This window comes from Lactuca saligna, chromosome 4, assembly GCF_052625555.1.
Source record: "Lactuca saligna cultivar CGN05327 chromosome 4, ASM5262555v1, whole genome shotgun sequence".
In the NCBI taxonomy this organism is placed as follows: Eukaryota; Viridiplantae; Streptophyta; class Magnoliopsida; order Asterales; family Asteraceae; genus Lactuca; species Lactuca saligna.
In genome coordinates, this window is record NC_136420.1 from 85,767,637 (window position 1) to 85,790,446 (window position 22,810).

The 22,810-nt window shown below is 32.3% G+C and overlaps 1 protein-coding gene and 1 pseudogene across 1 annotated transcript; both read left to right on the top strand.

The window, feature by feature from the left end:
• Positions 1–14,068: 14,068 nt before the first annotated feature.
• On the top strand, positions 14,069–14,730 carry LOC145042295 (auxin-responsive protein SAUR21-like). Its single transcript, XM_078990697.1, has one exon. It carries the CDS (start codon positions 14,142–14,144, stop codon positions 14,559–14,561), a length of 420 nt encoding a protein of 139 aa, XP_078846823.1. The 5' UTR covers positions 14,069–14,141; the 3' UTR covers positions 14,562–14,730.
• Positions 14,731–16,322: 1,592 nt separating this feature from the next.
• LOC145042296 (auxin-responsive protein SAUR22 pseudogene) lies at positions 16,323–16,903 on the top strand (annotated as a pseudogene).
• Positions 16,904–22,810: the final 5,907 nt, after the last annotated feature.

Genomic DNA, 22,810 nt, shown 5'->3' on the forward strand with positions numbered 1-22,810 from the left:
ATTACTCTGATTTTATAAAACAAAGCATAAACAAATCGGTCTTTTCTGGCCGTAAAAATGGGGATGTCACAATATACACAGAGGGAACTAATGCGAAATGAAATTTTTGAATAAAATTTTTATAGGTATTATTACATGATTTTTTGGTACGGTATTGAACTAATGGACCAACAAATACACTTTTAATGACTTTTATTGCGGTTATAGGAGCCGCACAAGTTAACGCTTTAAATGGTGTGGTTGGTTGGTGTATTCATGTGAAATTCTTTTACTAGTATGGTTTTAACTACAACCATACCAAAAAAAAAAACCCTATCGCACCAAAAAAATAGGTTATGTACTAGTCTTGTCATAAATGGTTGATATGAAATGGAATGAAAATTCTGGTCTTATATATGTCTAATACTACAAAAAGTGTAATTAGGTCAAAAGTGACAAAAATAAGAAAGTATGATTGTTATTACCTTTATATATGTTATTATAAGTCATCTATTTTATTAGAAATGAGTTTCATGGAAATGAGGGCAAAATGAGAAGAATTTTGAAAAATTAAAATTTACATGAAATAATGAAAGTAGTAAAATTGGAGCTATGGGAAGCTAACCAAATGAAGGTGTTTAGGAACAAACATGCTTGAAAAGGAAAGAGGACGTGTAAGATTAAACAATGTAAAATGAATCAGCTTAATTGGTAAAACATTGAGCAAATTATAAGCTTGCAAAGTTAAAAGACAATTCATTTATAAGTTATACTTTTTTTTTTCTTTCAAAATTCCATGGTACTAACTTTGGAGGTTACTAGCTATAGAGCTAGAATGATTCAGAAAAATCTATAAAATGAAAGTTTTAAACATCGTTTCAACAGAAACATAGAAAAATGATTAAAGAAATTTGGAACTAAAATGAAGTAGTTATGGTCATTTAAAAAAAGTTAAGTTAACGCATAAAATTTATAGAAAGTGAGTATGAACCTATGTTTATGAGTTAATAGCTAAATATTTCTACATATTCAGCCAAAGATGTCTGAAGAGAAGTTGCCACACACTTTACTAACTTTCCACGTATATAAGATTCATTGAAATCCGGTATCATATGAAGAATCTATGGTTGTTACAAAATGAGAAGAAAAATAAGAAAGAAAGATAGAGAACGGCTATATTTTTCTAAGTTTAGGAAAACAACCATTAAGTGCCCTATCCCATCTGTTCGGCTAATGACCCTCCACCAATCAAGCAAGCGGTGGGTGTGAGTGTACACCCATTAAGCACCATTTTATAAGCAGCAACCTTATACCCACCTTATAGCCCGACTTCGTGAATGAGGCCTACTAGAGATAAGACTAGCTTATTCTTATATATATATATATATATATATATATATATATATATATATATATATACACACACACACACACACACACACATACATACATTAATCTTGTAATAATATAATAGTATATGGTTGAATTTTAAACTTGTAAAACTCTAAGGATTTGAAATTTAAATTGCTCAAAATTAAACTTTTAATCATAAAATTTAAATTTCAAAATTTAAGGACAAGTTTTGAACTTTTCAAAACAAAAGGGATCGAAAAACAAATAATTTAAATTAAACAATTAATTTCATAATTATCTATATTTGACTTAATCCAATTTTAGTTACAAGATAATTACCAAATAATATAGATAATCCATATTTATCATATAAATAAACTATTATTCAAAAGATTTGAAATTATGTATTGTTTTGGTAAGGATAATCATTCAAATACAATAAATTCGGATTTTATCTTTAAAAAATGATTTAGGCATTAATCCCATAACAAAACAGCAACAAAATCCCGAAATATCATCTGCCAGACGCACAGACTCGCCGAGTGGGGCCAACTCGCCGAGTCCAGATACTAACTCGCCGAGTTGAGTCGAGAATAGGCAAGAAAAAACGATTTTTAGCTATCAAACAGTTAAAGCATCACATACAACAGAAACCAATCAAGGCTCTGATACCATTGATGGGTTTTATGCATAAGAACAATCCTATGTGCTCATACAAACCCTAATGCTTGGATCTAGGTTTCTCTATTGTACATGCAATGAATCCAAGACTTACAACCCTAGATCTAACATGTATAATTCGAAATTATCATTATAAGAGTAGATCTAAGTGTTTACATCTTTCGAATTGCTTGGAATTCAAGATTAATGTGATTGTCCCCCCTTTGTCATTAAACAATGAACCGTATAAATACAAAAGGATCCCTAATAGAAAGGAAAGGATATACACCATCAATTACATAAATACATATACAAAATATATCTCACTAAGAGTCCCCCTCAGTCTTAGCGGTAGGAAGACGGACACTGAGACTGTCTCTAAAATCGAGAAATAGCTGTCGCGGAAGACCTTTAGTAAATATGTCAGTATATTGATAAGTAGATGGAATATTAAGAGCTCGAATCTGACCAATGGCGACCTTTTCACGAACAAAGTGTATATCCATTTCAATGTGCTTAGTACGTTGGTGTTGCACAGGATTATCGGATAAATAGACAGCAGAGACATTGTCACAATAGACGATCGTGGCACGTTTCAGAGGGGCATGTAGCTCGAGAAGAAGGTTGCGAAGCCAACAGGCTTCAACAAATACATTAGCAACACCACAGTATTCGGCTTCAGCACTGGATCTTGAAAGAGTAGCTTGATGTTTGGCAGACCATGAGATGAGATTGTCACCGAGAAAAACGCAATATCCGGATGTGGAGCGGCGGGTGTCCGGGCAACCGCCCCAATCAGCATCAGTATAAGACACTGGCTGAGTGGAAGGAGAGGAAAATAATGTGAGACCATGATCTAGGGTGCCTTTGATGTACCGTATAATCCGTTTTAAGGCATTAAGGTGGCCGATTTTCGGAGCGTGCATAAAGAGGCAGATCTGTTGCATGGCGTATGCAATGTTTGGACGTGTGAATGTAAGATATTAGAGGGCTCCCTCAAGACTCCGATATAGAGATGGATCAGCCACAGGATCACCAACATGAAGACTTAGTTTGGAATTAGTGTCAACGGGAGTGGTGACGGGTTTGCATGTTTCCATGTTGGCACGTTTGAGGATTTCTTCAACGTATTTATGTTGAGATAAGAACATGGTGTTCCTGGTGCGCGTGACAGCAATTCCAAGGAAGTAAGATAGTGGGCCAAGATCAATCATGTCGAATTCCCGTTTTAGAGCACCGAGGAGCCAAGTCTTGAGTGTTGTAGATGAGGTAGCTAACACTATGTCATCGACATACAACAGTAGATAAGCTGTCTCATGTTGTTTTTGGTAGATAAATAAGGAATTGTCACTCTTGCTGCACACAAATCCAATAGTTAGTAAATAAGATGCGAATCGTTGATACCATGCACGCGGTGCCTGTTTCAACCCATACAAGGATTTCTTTAATTTGCAAACATGGTCCGGATAACTAGTGTTAAAAAAACCAGGTGGCTGGTGCATATATACGATTTCCTTCAATTGACCATGTAAGAAAGCGTTTTTCACATCCAATTGATGTACATCCCAATCTCGTGCCATGGCGAGACTAAGGACAGTGCGAATAGTGGCAGGTTTGACAACCGGGCTGAAGGTTTCATCGCAATCAATACCAACCTCTTGTATTTTTCCATTCACTACAAGTCGTGCCTTGTAGCGCTCCAAAGTGCCATCTGCCTTAAACTTGTGCCGAAATAACCAGTGACATCGAATAACATTGTGATTGGATGGTCTGGGCACAAGATCCCATGTTCCCTATTTCAATAAAGCATTATATTCAGTAGTGATAGCATCGAGCCAGTTTTGATCTTGCAAAGCGACCCGTGGGTTGGATGGGATTGGGGATATTTGTTGAGTGTGGAGTGTGTATTTGGGGTTTGGTTTGACAATTCCACTTTTAGATCATGTATGCATGTGAGAGGATGGTGGAGGGTTAGGGATAATCGGCGGTGATGGTGGTGGGGAGGTGGGGAAGGTGGAGGTGAGAGTTGTGGTGAATTTTGAGGTACGGGTGGGGGTGAAGGTGGTGGGGAGGGTTATGTTGTATTCGTTGGGATGAGTTGAGGGTGAATTAAGTATGGTGATGGGTCGTTTGCATCTAGAAACTCATAGGATTCAACTCGATATTTTTCAATATTAGAATAAGGGAAAATGTGTTCATGAAAAGTGACATGGCGAGAGATTAGTGGTTTGGAGTTATCGAGTGGTAGGCATAGATAACCACGATGATAGTCGGGATACCCAAGGAATATACAAGGGAGGGATCGTGGGGCTAGTTTGTGGGGGATGGTGGATGTGGTGTTAGAGTAACATAGACACCCTAATGTTCATAAATGTTTATATGTGGGGGTACGAAGGTAAAGAACTTGCTGTTGCTGCTGTGCGGGTGAGAATCTAATGTTTGGACGAGGCCCCATAATTCCAACCTGAGGAGCAGTAGGGTACGGGCAAGGTGGGGCGGACCAGGGGTATGGGGGAAACCAACCGGGCCATTACCATGGGGTCTACTGCGACGAGAATCTACCGTTTCCACGTCCGCGTCCTCTGCCGCCTCGTTGTCCGCCGCGAGACCAGCGTCTTCCGCCACGCTGATTACCCCGGTGTTGACCACGGCCATTGTAGCCTGAGGTATGGTTATTAGTGCCGTTGTTAGAGTGTTCAGAAGTACCGAAGTCAGCTCGTTGAGTGACAAGAGCTTGGGGAATGGTGGGGTCAGGCTTGTTACGGCGGGCTTCTTCAAGGAGAAGGGAGGATTGCGCTTTTGTAAAGCTGGGAAGGGGGTTGGTTTGTTGTATAATGGTAGCGACAGTATCGTAGTCCCCCTTTGTAAGACCGGAGATGAGTTGGAGGACCATCTTCGTTTCTGACACTGGGTTTCCAACGTTTTCTAGTTGATCGGCTAGGTTCTTGAGGCGTGCACAATATTTAGTGATGTTAGAGAAGGCAGAGAGATGGGTGTTGTTAAATTGTGCCTCGAGGTAAACCGCACGAGTGTTTTTATTATCAAGAAATATCTCCTGAAGACGCTTCCAAAGGTCAAGGGCCGATGCACTAGGTTTCATGATGGTGTGAACGAGATCAGGTGTTATGGTGGTGTAGATCCATGATTTTACAAGGGCATCAAGACGATCCCATGTGTCCTTATCAACATCGGTGGGTTTGGGGGCTTTGTCATCGATATGATCCTTCACGTTGTAAGCACAAACGTGAATGTTGAAGAATTCCACCCATGAAGGATAGTGATCATCAGACCGGTTGAGAATGAGAGGTATGCCATTCTTGATGTTGCTCACTGTGAATGTCGGGTGGAATGTGGATTTGGTGGTTGCTGCGTCGTCTGGCATGTCGAGGAGATAAGAAGGAGCTATGGAGGGGGAGGGAAAAAGAACAGAGGTCGACTGCTGTGAAGGGTGCGACGGCTTAGGGACGGCTTAGGGTTAGGCCAAAAGAGGCTCTGATACCATCAAGATTAATGTGATTGTCCCCCCTTGTCATTAAATAATGAACCGTATAAATACAAAAGGATCCCTAATAGAAAGGAAAGGATATACACCATCAATTACATAAATACATATACAAAATATATCTCGCTAAGAGGAATGTTTTGAATCGTCTTGATCTTGAGCTTAGAGTCACAATTGTAACTCCTCTAATGGTTTACAAACCCCACAAGCAAGACGGCTATTAAGAGAGAGGAGGAAGAACACTAAAAATCAGCCCTAGGGATTCTTTTGGAGTCAAGCATCCGAAAATTGCATCCAACGGTCTCTATTTATAGTGTAGGCTTCTAGGGTTTCAGTCTAAACCCTAATGGACAACTTAGTCACCAAGCAGCCCATAGAACCTTCTAGATTAGGGCCTTTGGACAAAAATATGATGGATCCCCATCATAATTTCGTTCCCCCCTTAGTCCATTAGGTTTTCCAGCCCAAAACTCAACTATCATACATTTGATAGTTTATGCCCCTTTATTTAATTAATCTATTTTAGTTACCAAATTAATTCCTAATTAATTTATGACTAATACTAATTAAATAAACATGATCTCTCTTTTAATATATTATTCTTATAATATATTAATAAACCATAATATCCTCTCACTTTCTTAAATAACTTTGTCAAGTTGCTTTGGTGAAGGCAACCGAAAAGGACCATGAATAACCGGATCAAGTACATACCAAATATAGTTACGGACTTAGACACTAATCCAACAAGATTAATATAGGATCTAAATTATATCAATGATGAAAGATTAACAAAAGGATGTTAAATCTTATAACCAGTAGGGTTGGTCCATTAGGGTTGGTCCATTGGTTTTGCATGCCCACAACTAGATAAGAAAAATAAACCCCCTATGTTTGTACCTTATGACATTCCTAACAAATTTATAATTTTTTTTTTAAAAAAAAAAAGTAGAAAAATTTATAATTAAAGAAAATAAATATTAAAAAAAAAGACACAATCCAAAATGCATATGTCGTTTTTAAGGTTTGAACTCTCACAATCGAGTGTGGATAAAGTGCCATATACATTAAGAATGTTTCTTTTATCAACTTATTCAATTGTCTGATATAAGTAAATGTCGATTTTACCTGTATTGGGAATGATGATAAATAACAAATTCTTAACATAATAGATGTATAAATTAATAATTTTTTTGAACAACAATATATAAATGTAACTATATTTAATCACCAATATATTCAATTACTTAAATTAAACACCATTTACATATGTTTAACATATGATGGTAACCAAATTGAATTAATCATGGCATAACCAACCACATATATTGTGTCTTTATGAACAAAAAAGGAAAGGCCATTTAAGAGCACAAGTCTCTAAAGACAAAGTTTTCCAAACCTGTAACTATACATGATGAAGGGCTCTTGTGTCATCCTATAAGCATCTTCCTTATTGGCAAGTTTTCAAAGAACAATTTGAGATGCAACAAGATAATAAAAAAATGGATTAGCACCAAATAAACACCAAAAGTTAAGATAGAAAGAAAGATGTACAAAACAACCACATCAACGAAGGAAATGGTAAATAATCTTATTTGAATCAACATCAAATCGGCTAAAAGGTATACATGTATTAAAATATAAGGTTATTTGCTAAAATGACAATATTAAGTCTAATATTTTTAAAATTTTATTGACAAACACCGAAAATTGCTAGCAACTTTATCAATTAGAGAAGTCACAAAGTTAAAAAATAAAAAAATATATAAAAAAAACTTTAATTCAACCACACTGTAAAAAGAATCTTAAAAAATGTTTTAAAAAAAAAATCCCAAAGAGTTTTTATTTGGATATGATAAATCATTTCAAAAAACCATTAAATTTTCGAACTTATAGGTAGGCGAATCGAAGGTTGAATACTCCTTGCCCACACAATTGGTTGGAAAGCCACAAAATTAATAACTATGATATAACAACCTCATGATAAAAAAAAGTCCAGAGGGAAACCGAATTGGGATATCAATTAAAACATCCATCCTCAAAATGTACCAATGTCAACATCGATCGACTAAAGTGCAAGTTTGTACATTGAGAAAGAGAAGATCAAAATTTTGGGATATTTCAATATCAAAACGTTTAGGGTCCCAAAATGAAGACTTTTCCTGTCTTTCAGCATAAATCTAAAACTTGACAAGATAGTCAATTTTTTTCATTGCTCTGTGGGGTTCTGTAGGGATGGTCAACATATGATCAACGACACTAAACATGATGCGGTACGTCTCAAAAGTTCAAGACACGCGTAGTAATTGAGTTCGTCTAGACCAAGTATAAAGGGGAACATATATACCTTGATGATGGTAACGTCGAACGGCTGGTCTGAGTTCTTGGGGGTGGCAACCATCGGTGAGAAGATAAGGCGGTGACTATGGTTGTACCGAGACTAAAGACTAACAGGAAGAAAAGAGAGAAGATGTGGATTGGATGCTGAAGTGAGATAATCTGGAAAAATCTGTTAGAAACTTGATATTATATTAAAAGGTGTTTCCACATCAATCCCAATTCTCATTAAAGAAAACGAACATATACTTGTACAACATACATAGGCCGAATGTCAACATTAATGGGTCGGGTATGTATAAATACATAGATATACATACTGAAATGGGCTAACAAATATGCAACCTATAAGAGTTACATGGAGTATTGAGAGATAACAAGATTTTTAACCCAAGCTACCAAATTAAGATTAAATTTTTTCTTTCCGTTCAAAATCTACAAAAATAAAAATAAATAAAAATAAAAATAAAAATAAACCACGTTCAAACAACTCTCCTTTTTTCGGGTTAGATGAAAGAAACAACACCGATTTACGATCTAGGTGAATGCTCTTAACCCGGATTTACGATCAAATGAAGGGCTTATGACTATAAAATGAAAAAATCTATAAAATGAAGGGCTTATGACTATAAAATGAAAAAATAAACCACGTTCAAACAGCTCTCCGTTCAAACCACGTTCAAAATCTAGGTGAATGCTCTTAACCCGGATTTACGATCAAATGAAGGGCTTATGACTATAAAATAAAAAAACGAGGTAACACACCGATCATTTTCATTTGTATGTATCAATTTCAAAATCATGAAAGTTCACATGAACCCGAAGCACTTATTTACAAGTTTTAAATTATCATACGTTAATTACTCAAAGATAGTAATTGACATGTTATTAAGGCATACTAACATGTTTTAATCAAGTGTTATTGCTATATAATCATGATGCAAATTGTGATTATATACTCCATAAAGTTCATCATGATTAATCTTGAATTTTTGAAATTTGAATAGTAATTATGAAGTGATTAGTGTATGATTAGTAATTAAATGCTTATGATCATATGTGAGCTAAAGGTTTTTATGTTTATTGAACTCCGATACTTATATAAAGTTAAAAAGAGGATTATAGTATGTATATTCTTTTATCCTTTGACTTTAACCAGATAAAAAAATGTTTATGTTGTGTTGTATCTCCGAACAAAAAGCTTACTGTAGTTTTTGATGTTGTAAGTAGAATTTGTTACATTGTGTATTGTGTATATTACTTATTAACAATTAACATTTAACAATAAAGATTACAAAGGGCTTTATTCATTGGACATATCAATGATTATAAATATTAAATAATTTTAAATAAAGGAAAATACATAATGAAACGCTGCAATGCAAAACATAAAACTGATTTAAAAATATTCATTTTGGGCATGCTTTTGTTTTTTTTTACCAAAAACTTCTTATTGAAACTTGAAAATAACATACTCACGTCCTATCATTACAAACTGATTTTTTAAAAAAAAAAATGTTTTTTTAGTTGTTTTATAAACATATAATCAATATATTTTGTTTATTTTTCATCATACTATTTTTATTTTTGAATTGTTTCATTTTAATATCTTTTTAGACATTTATTATTATTTTGTTAATATATTGATGATACGTATATTATATTACAACGATTATTATTATATTAAACGAGTATTAATAATCATTAGTGTTTCATGTTTTTACACATAATAATTTTTTATACTTCTTTTAAAAGTTGTTTAATATTAAAACACATTTAATATATATTATTTTTTGAAATTAATATATATATATATATATATATATATATATATATATATATATATATATATATATATATATATAAACACACACACGCACGCTTTTATAATATTCTTTAAACTAAAATTTATACCTAGCTATGTTATTTTTATTACTGTATTTTATTAAATAAACTTAAATTTGTTATTAGCGTGTCTAGACGTTTGTTTATATTTTTAATATAATGATAACAAAGTAAATAATAAATAAAATGTTTACTAAGTCATACAACGCACTAGAGTTTCGTGGTTTAGGGTTTGGGATCTGGAGGCTGGAAATAAGGCCATCAAGTGGGAATTAGGATGCTTAAATAGGGTGCAAAAGCCCAGAATTTGGTTTCATCTTGGCAGCCCTACTCTTCGAGTGGAGGCTCTCAAATTATCGAGTAGACGACTTAAAATTCCGCGGCCATTCTGGTTTCAACTCGACAAATTTCTGGCTCCCGACTCGTCGAATAGCTCTATAAGAGAGAATAAATTATGATTAAATGCGTACCATGAACCAGACGTTACAATGTTCCTATGCTATGTGTACGATGTTGACCTCTTTTAACCACTTAAGTAACTTTATTTGTGTCCAGTTTCAATCACTTTAATTCAAAAAAAAAAAAAAAAAAAAAACACTTCCTAAAGTTATGTATGTGTGCTCATGCTGAGAAAACTAGGTGAATGCTCTTAACCCGGATTTAAGATCAAATGAAAGGGCTTATGACTATAAAATGAGAAAACGAGGTAACACACCGATTATTTTCATTTGTATGTATCAATTTCAAAATCATGAAAATTCACATGAACCCGAAGCACTTATTTACAAGTTTCAAATTATCATACGTTAATTACTCAAAGATAGGAATTGACATGTTATTAAGGCATAGTAACATGTTTTAATCAAGTGCTATTGTTATATGATCATGATGCAAATTGTGATTATATACTCCATAAAGTTCATAATGATTAATCTTGAATTTTTGAAATTTGAATACTAATTATGAAGTGATTAGTGTATGATTAGTAATTAAATGCTTATGATCATATGTGATCTACAGGTTTCTATGTTTATTGAACTCTGATACTAATATAAAGTTAAAAAGAGGATTATAGTGTGTATATTATTTTAACCTTTGACTTTAACCAGATAAAAATATGTTTATGTTTTTTTTTATCTTCGAACAAAAAGCTTACTGTAATTTTTGATGTTGTAAATGGAATTTGTTACATTGTGTATTTTGTATATTACTTATTAACAATTAACATTTAACAACAAAGATTACAAAGGGCTGTATCCGTTGGACATATTAATGATTATAAATATTAAATAATTTTAAATAAAGGAAAATACATAATGAAACGCTGCAATGCAAAACATAAAACTGATTTAAAAATATTCATTTTGGACGTGCTTTTTTTTCACCAAAAACTTCTTATTGAAACTTGAAAATGACAGACTAATTTTTTTTTTAAAAAAAAAAGTTTTTTAGTTGTTTTATAAATATATAATCAATATATTTTATTTATTTTTTATCATACTATTTTTATTTTTGAATTGTTTCATTTTAATATCTTTTTAGACATTTATTATTATATTGTTAACATATTGATGATACTTATATTATATTACAACGATTATTATTATATTAAACGAATATTAATAATCATTAATTAATGTTTCATTTTTTTACACATAATAATTTTTTTATACTTCTTTTAAAAGTTGTTTAATATTAAAACACATTTAATGTATATTATTTTTCGCAATTATATATATATATATATATATATATATATATATATATATATATATATATATATATATATATATATTATTGTAATATGCTTTAAACTAAAATTAATATCTAGCTATGTTATTTTTATTACTGTATTTTATTAAATAAACTTAAATTTGTTATTAGCATGTCGATACGTTTATTTATATTTTTAATATAATGATCACAAAGTAAATAATAAAAAAATGTTTACTAAATCATATCATATTGGTTAATATAGATATCTATTTTTGAATTAAGGTGAAGTTTTAACATATACACTCGAGAGTTATTCATACAACATAAACTTTTTGTAAAAAATCCATTCAAAATAGTCAAACCGCTATAATATTCATAAAATTCACTATTAATATTAAAAAAACACAAATATGTCCACAACATTACAAAAAGAAATAATTTAAAGAAAAATACTACTCCAAGCCTTTTTAGATGCAAAATCACTAATAATACTATCAAGATCAAATGTATTTCACATATCTTTCTTTATATATAATATTGCCAAACCGTTTAACGTTTCTTGTAACATCGACGAATTTAAATAATTCTTCAATAACTTCAACTTTGAAAAACGTTTCTCTCAATAGACGCAACAGTGATATTAATGGTTAGCAAAATACTATATGCAATAAATGTATTTGGGTAACAATCAACAACTTTAACAAATTCCAAAATTCCAGTAGCAAAAGCTACATTATTAGGTAAAATCATTTTCAATATTTTTAATTCTACAAAAAGTTTATTTGAATCCACAATTAAAAAGTGGAAGCCTTATCAGTTATCAAACTCAAAGCAAGCTATAAAAATAAGTAACAAAAATTATAAATATGATAACTAAATAAATCGCAAATCTAATAACCACCAATAAATAAGATACAATGTTACTTTGTTGTAGGATATCTAATAATCTATTAATAGTTTGAAGGTTTGAACTATGAAGCTAAAATTTTGTTATTCTTAAAGAAATAAGTCAGAACTAAGAATCAATACATTATAAATCTAATATATTCAAAGAAAAGAAACAAAAATATGATATACAAATAAATTTCTTAAACAAAATTATAGTATACAAAATACCTAATTGAGTGAAAATTCTTATTTCTACAACAGATAGCATTGATTTTCACTAACTCGGAATATACAACTTCAGAAATCTGATATATAAAGAAAAGAAACAAAAATCAGAAACTAAAAATCTGATATAACCTAAAAGTTTGGAAATTAGAATGAGAAAGAAAAACAAGAAACTAAAAATTGCATGCATGATGTCAATTTATGTGTGCCTGTGTCACAACTCGCAATCACAACTCCCCAGTACGAGCGGCCGACCCAATATGTTCGCTTGACAATCGTCCATCAGTGTCTACACTCTAGACTCAGAGACTCTCCGGATGGCAATTATCCATCATTCGAGACTACAAACGAGACAACAAATTAGTGATATGGAGATTTGGATTTTGGAATCGTCAAATCGAGAAAGAAGCGGTCAAGTAGAAGAGGAATTGGTAATTACAAATTAGTTGTTAGCGATTAGGTAAAGTGTTGATTGTGAGACGAGAAAGAAGGACTAATAGAGATGATTATGCCGATACAATTCTCAAGGCATCAATTGATTATATGGCGACCAAATAGGATATTTCCCACATTTCTACTTCCTTCCTTAGACTTTTGTACTACACGTTCAACAACAGCAAACAAAGCAGCCCATTATGTTAATTTTTTGGGCTAATCTGATTTTATAAGCTGGACTAATTTTGGGGCTTACACAAATATGCAGATAAATAAAAATTATATGAATATATACTACATATTCTAAAAAAATTGGGCCCCCTAGAGGTGTAGGCCCTGGGCGGTCGCCCGGGTTGCCCACCGTCAGGATTGGCCCTGGGCAGAAGACTAGGTCACTAATTCTGAGTAAAGTCAGAATTAAACCCAGCAGGTTGTACCGAGAATGAAGACTAACACGAAGAAAAGAGAGAAGATATGGATTGGAGGTTGAAGTGAGATAATCACGAAAAATTTGTTGCCTATTTGATATTATATTAAAACGTGTTTCCACATCAATCCCAATTCTCATTAAAGAAAACGAATATATACTTGTACAACATACATAGGCTGAATGTCAACATTAATGGGTCGGGTATGTATAAATACATAGATATACATACAAAACATACAAAACAAAACCACATTCAAACAGCTCTCCCTTTTTCGGGTTAGATAAAAAAAAAACAACATTTTCGACCAATCCCCCATAAGAACATCCCATGACACTCTCGATTCCCATTTAGTTAGTGTGGAACATTTTCTACAAAAGCAAATTAGTAGCTGGTTGATTCATATGCCTAATTAGATTTGATCCCTTTTCATTTTTTATAGTGTTCACCACGTCACCAGCTAAAATGCTTGTATGGTTGTACATAAAAAAAAAAAAAAAAAAATTATAAAGATGCAAAATGTTACAATTTTATATGAAACATAGCCATGTGAATAATAATGGTGCATGTCCTTTTGCTCACTCTTTTCCCCTTACATTGCTGCAGAAAATATGTGGCATACTTCATTCAACGTCTAAGCCTTTGGGTCCAATAACAACTTGGAAGACAAAACCATGTGATCTTGCATTTTGCAAGAATGTGTCACAATTAATCTCTTCCTAAAATTCCTACAATTACCCACTCTTATTGAAATCTTCTTACACCTATATATAATGCATCCAACTATGCCGATATCAAGCAAAACTCCTCCAAAAATCCACCACAGAACCTGTCACAAAACAAAATCCTTTCATATTGCATTTTTTCACCAAAACAAATTAAGTGACCGGACCCTTCATGTATACATGGCTATTCGTATGCCTGGGATCATTCAAGCAAAGAAAGTTCTTGGTCGATCATTGTCCAATGGAAGCCGTCACATCATCCCAAAAGGATATTTTGCAGTTTATGTTGGTGATCAAGAGAAAAGACGATTTGTTGTTCCTTTATCATTATTAAACCAGCATTCGTTCCAAGACTTGCTACATGAAGCAGAGGAAGAATTTGGATATGATCATCCAATGGGTGGCCTCACAATTCCGTGTCGTGAGGAAGTGTTCATTGATGTTGCCTGCCGCCTTTGCTCGTTATGATGAAGAGCTAGGCATGCATCGTGTTTGCTAACAGTTTTGTACAGTCAAAATCACCATGAGGATTAATTACTTGTAAATCAGAGGGAGTAATGTGGTCTCCATATTAATTGTATGATAAACAAATTTAATTAGTTTCTGCATTAATACATTAATGACGAGCATACTTCAACTTATGGTGTTCATGTCTATGCCATTAGGGCTTTCTTTATCAATGTCCTCTAATTAAACCCACCAGAACAACTTACTTACTTTTGTTCTTTAGCTTGTATCGTCAATCTGTTAAAAAAAGTGTGTATGCCGCATCTTTCTCCATATACTGAATGTGACTATAGCCTTAAGGTCTGGATCAGTTGTTTCTTCAACACCACCTACCCAAGAGCTATCAGTTATTGTTCTTTTACTGTAACCTGTTATGATGGGGACTGATTGGTGAAGAGAAGTCAGCCGATGATCAATGATGAATAGTTCGATAAAAATTCATGGTAGGATCACACATGTTAGTGAATGAACTCAAGGAAACAACTTTGTAAAGGGCCTGCTTATGTCTTTCTTGAGGAAGCTCGGAAGTTTAAAGAAAAGAACTCATACCATGGTACTTAGGCCATCTCCAATGGATTAAACCCATGAAGAGTTGTATGGATTGCCATGTTTGAAAAGAAATTTACACATTCAATTTAATTATTAAAAAATTCATAAATTTTCATTACAATTATGTCACTGAACTCGACACACTCTCTCCACTATATTATATTCACATTTAATCTATTAAACTCTCATACAACTCCTATATACAACTACCATTATGACCATATTACTAATTACGAAGGTTTCAATATAAAATCGAGCTACAAGTCTTGATTCCATGAAAACTATGGAAAAAGGCAAGGCATTGAGTTTCAAATATTATAATCACAAAAGAATTCCAACACAGACTCCTCTTGGAACATCCTAAACATCATCATATCCTACTTTCTTCCCAAGAGATTTATTCCGTTAAAAATCTTAATTACTCAAGCAACATGACAATCATTGACAACCTACCAAAATAGTTAGAAAGGCCCCACAACACATGGTATATATATATATATATATATATATATATATATATATATATATATATATATATATATATATATATATATTTCAACATAACAAGCTACTGCAGCTTGTAATCAATAAATGAATAATATAAAAACACAATGGGTCACTTACGTAGTTGATTTCAGAGTTACAGAAAAGCAAACAGCCAATCGGTTATAAGTTAAAGTCAAATAGCGGATCCTTTTATATTGATCATTGATAACAGAACAACCTTCAGAAGATATATTCAGGAGGGAAAAGACAAATATTTAAGTGCATACTATGAGTTTAATTCATATATCAGATTAGATATGAGCATTAATGTCTTTTTGGATGTTTTGTTGATTTCAGGACCTGAAATCGTGGACTTGTTGCTCTTGAAAAAAAGATGCCTAACCTTCTGATATTTTTGACAAGCATGACCATGTGAGAAATAATGATGTTTGTCCATAAGACTCACTTGTACATGGGCCCATAGTGTAGCTCAAGCTTGGCCACTCAGCATTACTGAAATTTTGTGGCATACTTCATTGTACATATATAATTCTTTGGGACCAATAACAAGTTGGAAGACAAAACCATGTGATTTTTCTTTTTTGTAGAATGTGTCACCATCTCTTCTTTGAAATTCCAACTATTATTCGATATTCACTGAAATCTTCATACACCTATAAAATGGATACAATTGGGCTGATATGAAGCACAACTCCTCCCAAAATACATCACAGCATCTTTCACATAAAAGAAATCCTTTGAGAAGAAAGAGACCCTAGCCTTCATATAAAAATGGCCATTCGTATGCCTCGAATCATTCAGGCCAAAAAAGTTCTCGGTCGATCCTTCTCCAATGGAAGACGCTCATCATTATCATCATCGGTAGACATCATCCCCAAAGGACATTTTGCAGTTTATGTTGGCGATCAAGAAAGAAGACGATTTGTTGTTCCTTTATCATTATTAGAGCAGCCTTCATTCCAAGATCTGCTACGTCAATCAGAGGAAGAATTTGGTTATGATCATCCAATGGGTGGCCTCACAATTCCATGTCGTGAGGATGTCTTCATTCATGTTGCTTCTGGCCTGATCTGCTCATTATGACCAAGAATTTTGCATTCTATTCGCTAACATATAACATAATTTTGTACAGTAGAAACTACCATGAAACCTAAGTATTTGTAAAGCAGTCTCCAAATTGTATGATAACCAACATTAGTTTCACCATTAACATAGCAACGAAGAACATCATTCAAATTTTGTATCTATATATGCATATGCCACCTTCCTTTATTAAAGTACCCTTATAAAGTGCTCAAAATCACATACTTCAGACTTTCTACGTCTATCTCACAAATGTTCAAAAAAGGTGTTGCAGAGCAGAGCGAATTAAAAATTTTGAATGAGAAACCATTTTCAAATGAGACTCTTTTTTCTATATAGTTAATGCCACATTTCTTCTGCGATAAGACAGCCACACGACTTCAATCAAGCGCCCAATTTCGCTGAACTCGACACAAAGACTCATCTAGATATATGGCTTCCTCGTGTGATCCACTTTACACAATCTCATCGGCGCGACATCATCACGACCTTCCAATTCGCGCTATAGGCAGCGAGTGAGAGGGATTTAAGACCATTTTTTAGTAAAAATTCGATTCCATCAAAACCAGGCCTTAAACACTTGTATTTCTCCATTATCTTTGGACCGCAAAAATCATATATGATTTTTGTATCTATTGACTGAGCCCATGGTCTTTCTTGCTTTTGGCTTTCTACAAAAATATTGGTGATTTTTTCTTAATATCAATCTTTCTTTACTAATTATTGTTGATTCTCATTTAGAAAGTAATGGTTCCATACATTGGAGGTATTATTTTGGATTATCAAACCGTATGGAGATGCATGTTCGATTATTTGGAACTTTGAATTTAACCAATATTGATAAACTTTGTTATTTTTGCTCATTTTTAACGAATATTATTGTGAAAAGCTTGCTAAAAACTAGTAGGACAAAGACGACATACGAAGGTTCTTTTTGACACGCCACAATTCGAGGTTTTTTTTTTTTTTTTATATATATATATATATATATTTATTTATTTTAAATAGTTAATTTTGGCATGTCAAAAAATATTATATAAACAAGTTTATATGTTAGGTTCGTAAAGAGCTACTCAAACTCGCGTTTCAACAAACTTTAAAATCTTTAATTAAATCGTCCCTTCGTATATGTTCATTTCCCTAGACTAAGGGCTAAGGAGCCAAAAGCGGATATAGAAGATAAGTAGCCTGTTGGTTAGCTAGTTAGTTGGTGCAATACCTTTATTTATTTATTTATTTATTTTTTTTTTTTTGTAAAAGTAAGCTACATTATTATAGAAATCATTTGTTTAAGCGTTTAACATTATTAACTAGTGTGAGTATGGAACCACACCTTTTATAACCACACCAATTGAACTTGCAATCACCTCCATTAAGCCTCCATAGATGATGCTCTTCAAGATCTCAAAAGATTTAGAACGGCGTCTTTATGTTTGACCTTGGATCAATGTAGGAGAGGTGGCTACTCGAATATCTTTCATGTTTTATTGGTGTTTTACTTTTACCACCCAAATGAGAAAGGACATCATGAATAAGCAGTGAGTCTTTTGGCTTTGAATAGGTTCCTACACTCGACCCATCAGTTTAACCTGCAGAACATCGATTCATATTATAAGATTTTTAACCACAGAAAAACTAGTAATTAAAAGATCGACATAATAAAGGATTTCACTTGGTTCTCCGACTTCGGGATCAGTAACAACATTGTTGGGTTATAACTCAAAAGATGCTAAAAGGCTTCCCTTCTTACATTTAACCGAAGTGTAAGACTTAAGTCGGTACATAGATAAAAATAAACAACTAACTTACAACATGAACCAAGCAGAATATAGTGTTTGAGGGTGGTAGTAATGGTGCTTCGAATGTTGGTAAACAAGAGGTCGTGGTGACTAGAGCTTGTCTACGTAAACTTGAATGAAATATTATAATGAAGAGGGAAGGGTATCCGGAGGGAACTAGCGCGAAATGAAATTTTTGAATAAAACTTTTAGAGGGATTATTACATGATATTTTGGTGCAGTATTGAATTAATGCACCAACAAATACGCCTTTAATGCCTTTATTGCGATTATAGGAGCCGCACCAATTACCTATTTAAATGGTGTGGTTGGTTCGTGTATTGATGCGGAATTGTTTTACTAGTATGGTTTTAGCTACAACCGTACCAAAAAAAATACCTTATCGCACCAAAAAAATATGTTATGTACTAGTGTTGTCATAAATTGTTGATATGAAATGGAATCAAAATTCTAGTCTTATATATGTGTAATACTACAAAAAGTGAAATTAGGTCAAAAGTGACAAAAATAAGAAAGTATGATTGTTATTACCTTTATATATGTTATTATAAGTCATATAATTTATTAGAAATGAGTTTCATGGAAATAAGGGTAAAATGAGAAGAATTATGAAAAATTAAAATTTACATGAAATAATGAAATTAGTAAATTTTGAGCTATGGGAGGCTAATCAAAGGAAGGTGTTCAGCAACAAAAAAAAGTTGAAAAGGAAAGAGTACATATAAGATTAAACAATGTAAAATGAATCAACTTAATTGGTAAAACATTGAACATATTATGAGCTTGCAAAGTTAGAAGACAATTCATTCATAAGTTATGGGTTTTTTTTTCCAAAATTCAAAGGTACTAATTTTAGAGGTCAATAGCTACAGAGCTAGAATAATTCAGAAAAATCTATAAAACGAAAGTTATAAACATTATGTAAACAGAAACATAGAAAAATGATTCAAGAAATTTGGAATTAAAATGAAGTAGTTATGATCATTTAAAAAAGTTAAGTTAACACATAAAATTTATAGAAAACCAATATTAACCTATGTTTATGAGTTAATAACTCAATATTTCTACATATCCAAAGATGTCTAAAGAGAAGTTGCAAGACACTTTAGTAACATTCCACGGATATAAGATTCATTAAAATCCAATATCTTATGAAGAATTTATGGTTGTTAAAAGATGAGAAGAAAAATAAGAAAGAAAGATGGAGAACGGCTAAATTTTTCTAAGTGTAGGAGAAAGGTCATGTGGGGCGCGCTACAAAATGGGTAAATAGCATCATTTAATCATAGTCTAACTTCACAAGCATTGTGGCCGTGTTAGACACAAGCCTAAGCCAAAACATGTTGCATGTGGATACTCACCCCCAAACACAAGCAGTGCATGGGTGCACGTGAGTGCTACCCCAAACCGTGAAATTTCAAGACATGTTATTACCTACATGTTTAAAACATCCCAAAAATACAATCCAAAAAATTCATTTAAACATATAAATAAAAACCATAATCGTCATTCATCATACAAAATCATTAGTCGTGTATCTCAAAATTATCATAGAAAACTATCTATATATCAAAATCATGTGACAAAACATCAGAGTAAATCATCTCAGGCTAAAAGTTGTGGTGTGTGCCATGCAGTCATCCCGAGCTCTTCCCCTTGCTAGCGGAAGTAGCTGAAACCACAACTGAAAACTGTAAGCACGAAGCTTAGTGAGTCACCTGAGACTATCATATAACATACACATAATCATATAATAGCATACATTTGGCCTTGCCCACTACATCGGGCGTCGCCCGACATCGGACCGAAGTTCGGCATCGAGCCCCACTCGACATTGGACCGAAGTCCGGTATGCACATAACATATCAACAAGCATATGACATAAGCACATAATATAAACATATAAACATTTATCGGGCTTGCCCTGATATCGGACCGAAGCCGGAACATATAAAACACAACATGTAATCTAAATATTCCTTGGGCTTTCCCTGGCATCGGACAGAAGCATGGAACATATAACATACATATGCTAGAATCACGAAGACATCAAGCATACAAAACATTCCTCGGGCTTGCCCCAACATCGGACCGAAGTTAGGAAGCATACAAGGCACTAGAGTTTCGTGGTTTAGGGTTTGACACTTGGAGGCAGGAAATAAGGCCATCAAGTGGGAATTAGGATGCTTAAATAGGGTGCAAAATCCAGAATTTGGTTTCATCTTGGCAACCCTACTCTTCGAGTCGAGTCTCTCAAATTATCGAGTAGACGACTTAAAATCCCGCGGCCATTCTGGTTTCAACTCGACAAATTTCTGGCTCCCAACTCGTCGAGTAGCTCTATAAGAGTGAATAAATTATGATTAAATGCGTACCATGAACCAGGCGTTACAATGTTCATATGCTATGTGTACGATGTTGACCTCTTTTAACCACTTAAGTAACTTTATCTGTGTCCAGTTTCAATCACTTTAATTCAATTTAAAAAAAAAAAAAAACACTTCCTAAAGTCATGTATGTGTGCTCATGCTGAGAAAACTAGGTGAATGCACTTAACCCGGATTTAAGATCAAATGAAATGGCTTATGACTATAAAATGAAAAAACAAGGTACCACACCGATCATTTACATTTGTATGTATCATTTTCAAAACCATTAAAGTTCACATGAAACCGAAGCACTTATTTACAAGTTTCAAATTATCATACGTTAATTACTCAAAGATAGCAATTGACATGTTATTAAGGCATACTAACATGTTTTAATCAAGTGCTATTGCTATATGATCATGATGCAAATTGTGATTATATACTCCATAAAGTTCATCATGATTAATTTTGAATTTTTGAAATTTGAATACTAATGATGAAGTGATTAGTGTATGATTAGTAATTAAATGCTTATGATCATATGTGATCTAAAGGTTTTTATGTTTATTGAACTCCGATACTAATATAAAGTTAAAAAGAGGATTATAGTGTGTATATTATTTTATCCTTTGACTTTAACGAGATAAAAAAATGTTTATGTTGTGTTATATTTCTGAACAAAAAGCTTACTGTAATTTTTGATGTTGTAAATAGAATTTGTTACATTGTGTATTGTGTATATTACTTATTAACAATTAACATTTAACAATAAAGATTACAAAGGGCTGTATTCGTTGGACATATTAATGATTATAAATATTAAATAATTTTAAATAAAGGAAAATACATAATGAAACGCTGCAATGCAAAACATAAAACTGATTTAAAAATATTCATTTTGGACGTGTTTTTTTTACCAAAAACTTCTTATTGAAACTTGAAACTCACAGACTAATTTTTTTTAAAAAAAAAAATATTTTTTAGTTTTATAAATATATAATCAATATATTTTGTTTATTTTTCATCATACTATTTTTATTTTTGAATTGTTTCATTTTAATATCTTTTTAGACATTTATTGTTATATTGTTAAAATATTGATGATACTTATATTATATTACAACGATTATTATTATATTAAACGAATATTAATAATCATTAATTTGTTCATTTTTTTACACATAATAATTTTTTATACTTCTTTTAAAAGTTGTTTAATATTAAAACACATTTGATGTATATTATTTTTCGCAATTAATATATATATATATATATATATATATATATATATATAAATGTATATATATGTTTTTATAATATGCTTTAAACTAAAATTAATACCTAGCTTAAATAAACTTAAATTTGTTATTAGTATGTCTAGACGTTTATTTATATTTTTAATATAATGATCACAAAGTAAATAATAAAAAAATGTTTAGTAAATCATATCATAGTGGTTAATATAGATATCTATTTTTGAATTAACGTGAAGTTTTAACATATACACTAGAGAGTTATTCATACAACATAAAGTTTTTGTAAAAAATCCATTCGCTAACTATGCGAACTTATACTATTATAATTAAACTAATAGACATTCGAGACTTATCATACAACATAAACATTTACATAGTATTTTGGATTTTTTACGAAATAAATATATATTTTATAATAAAACTAATATTATATTTTTATAAGGATATGGATTGAAAATGACATTAATATAAATAAATATGTAAGTTTAATGTTTGAAAAAATGTAGGCTATAGTCTCTGAACTTCTAGATAATTATGACTGCAATAAAACTTCACATTTTTCCAGAATTATTTTGAATTGGAAATAACGCTTAACGCATTTTATTTCATTAAAAACAATTTTTTTAACTCAAAATATCAAACGCCCT

Excerpts from the sequence above, each read along its gene's own strand:
- LOC145042295 (XM_078990697.1), top strand. The coding sequence starts at position 14,142 with ATGCATCCAACTATGCCGATATCAAGCAAAACTCCTCCAAAAATCCAC.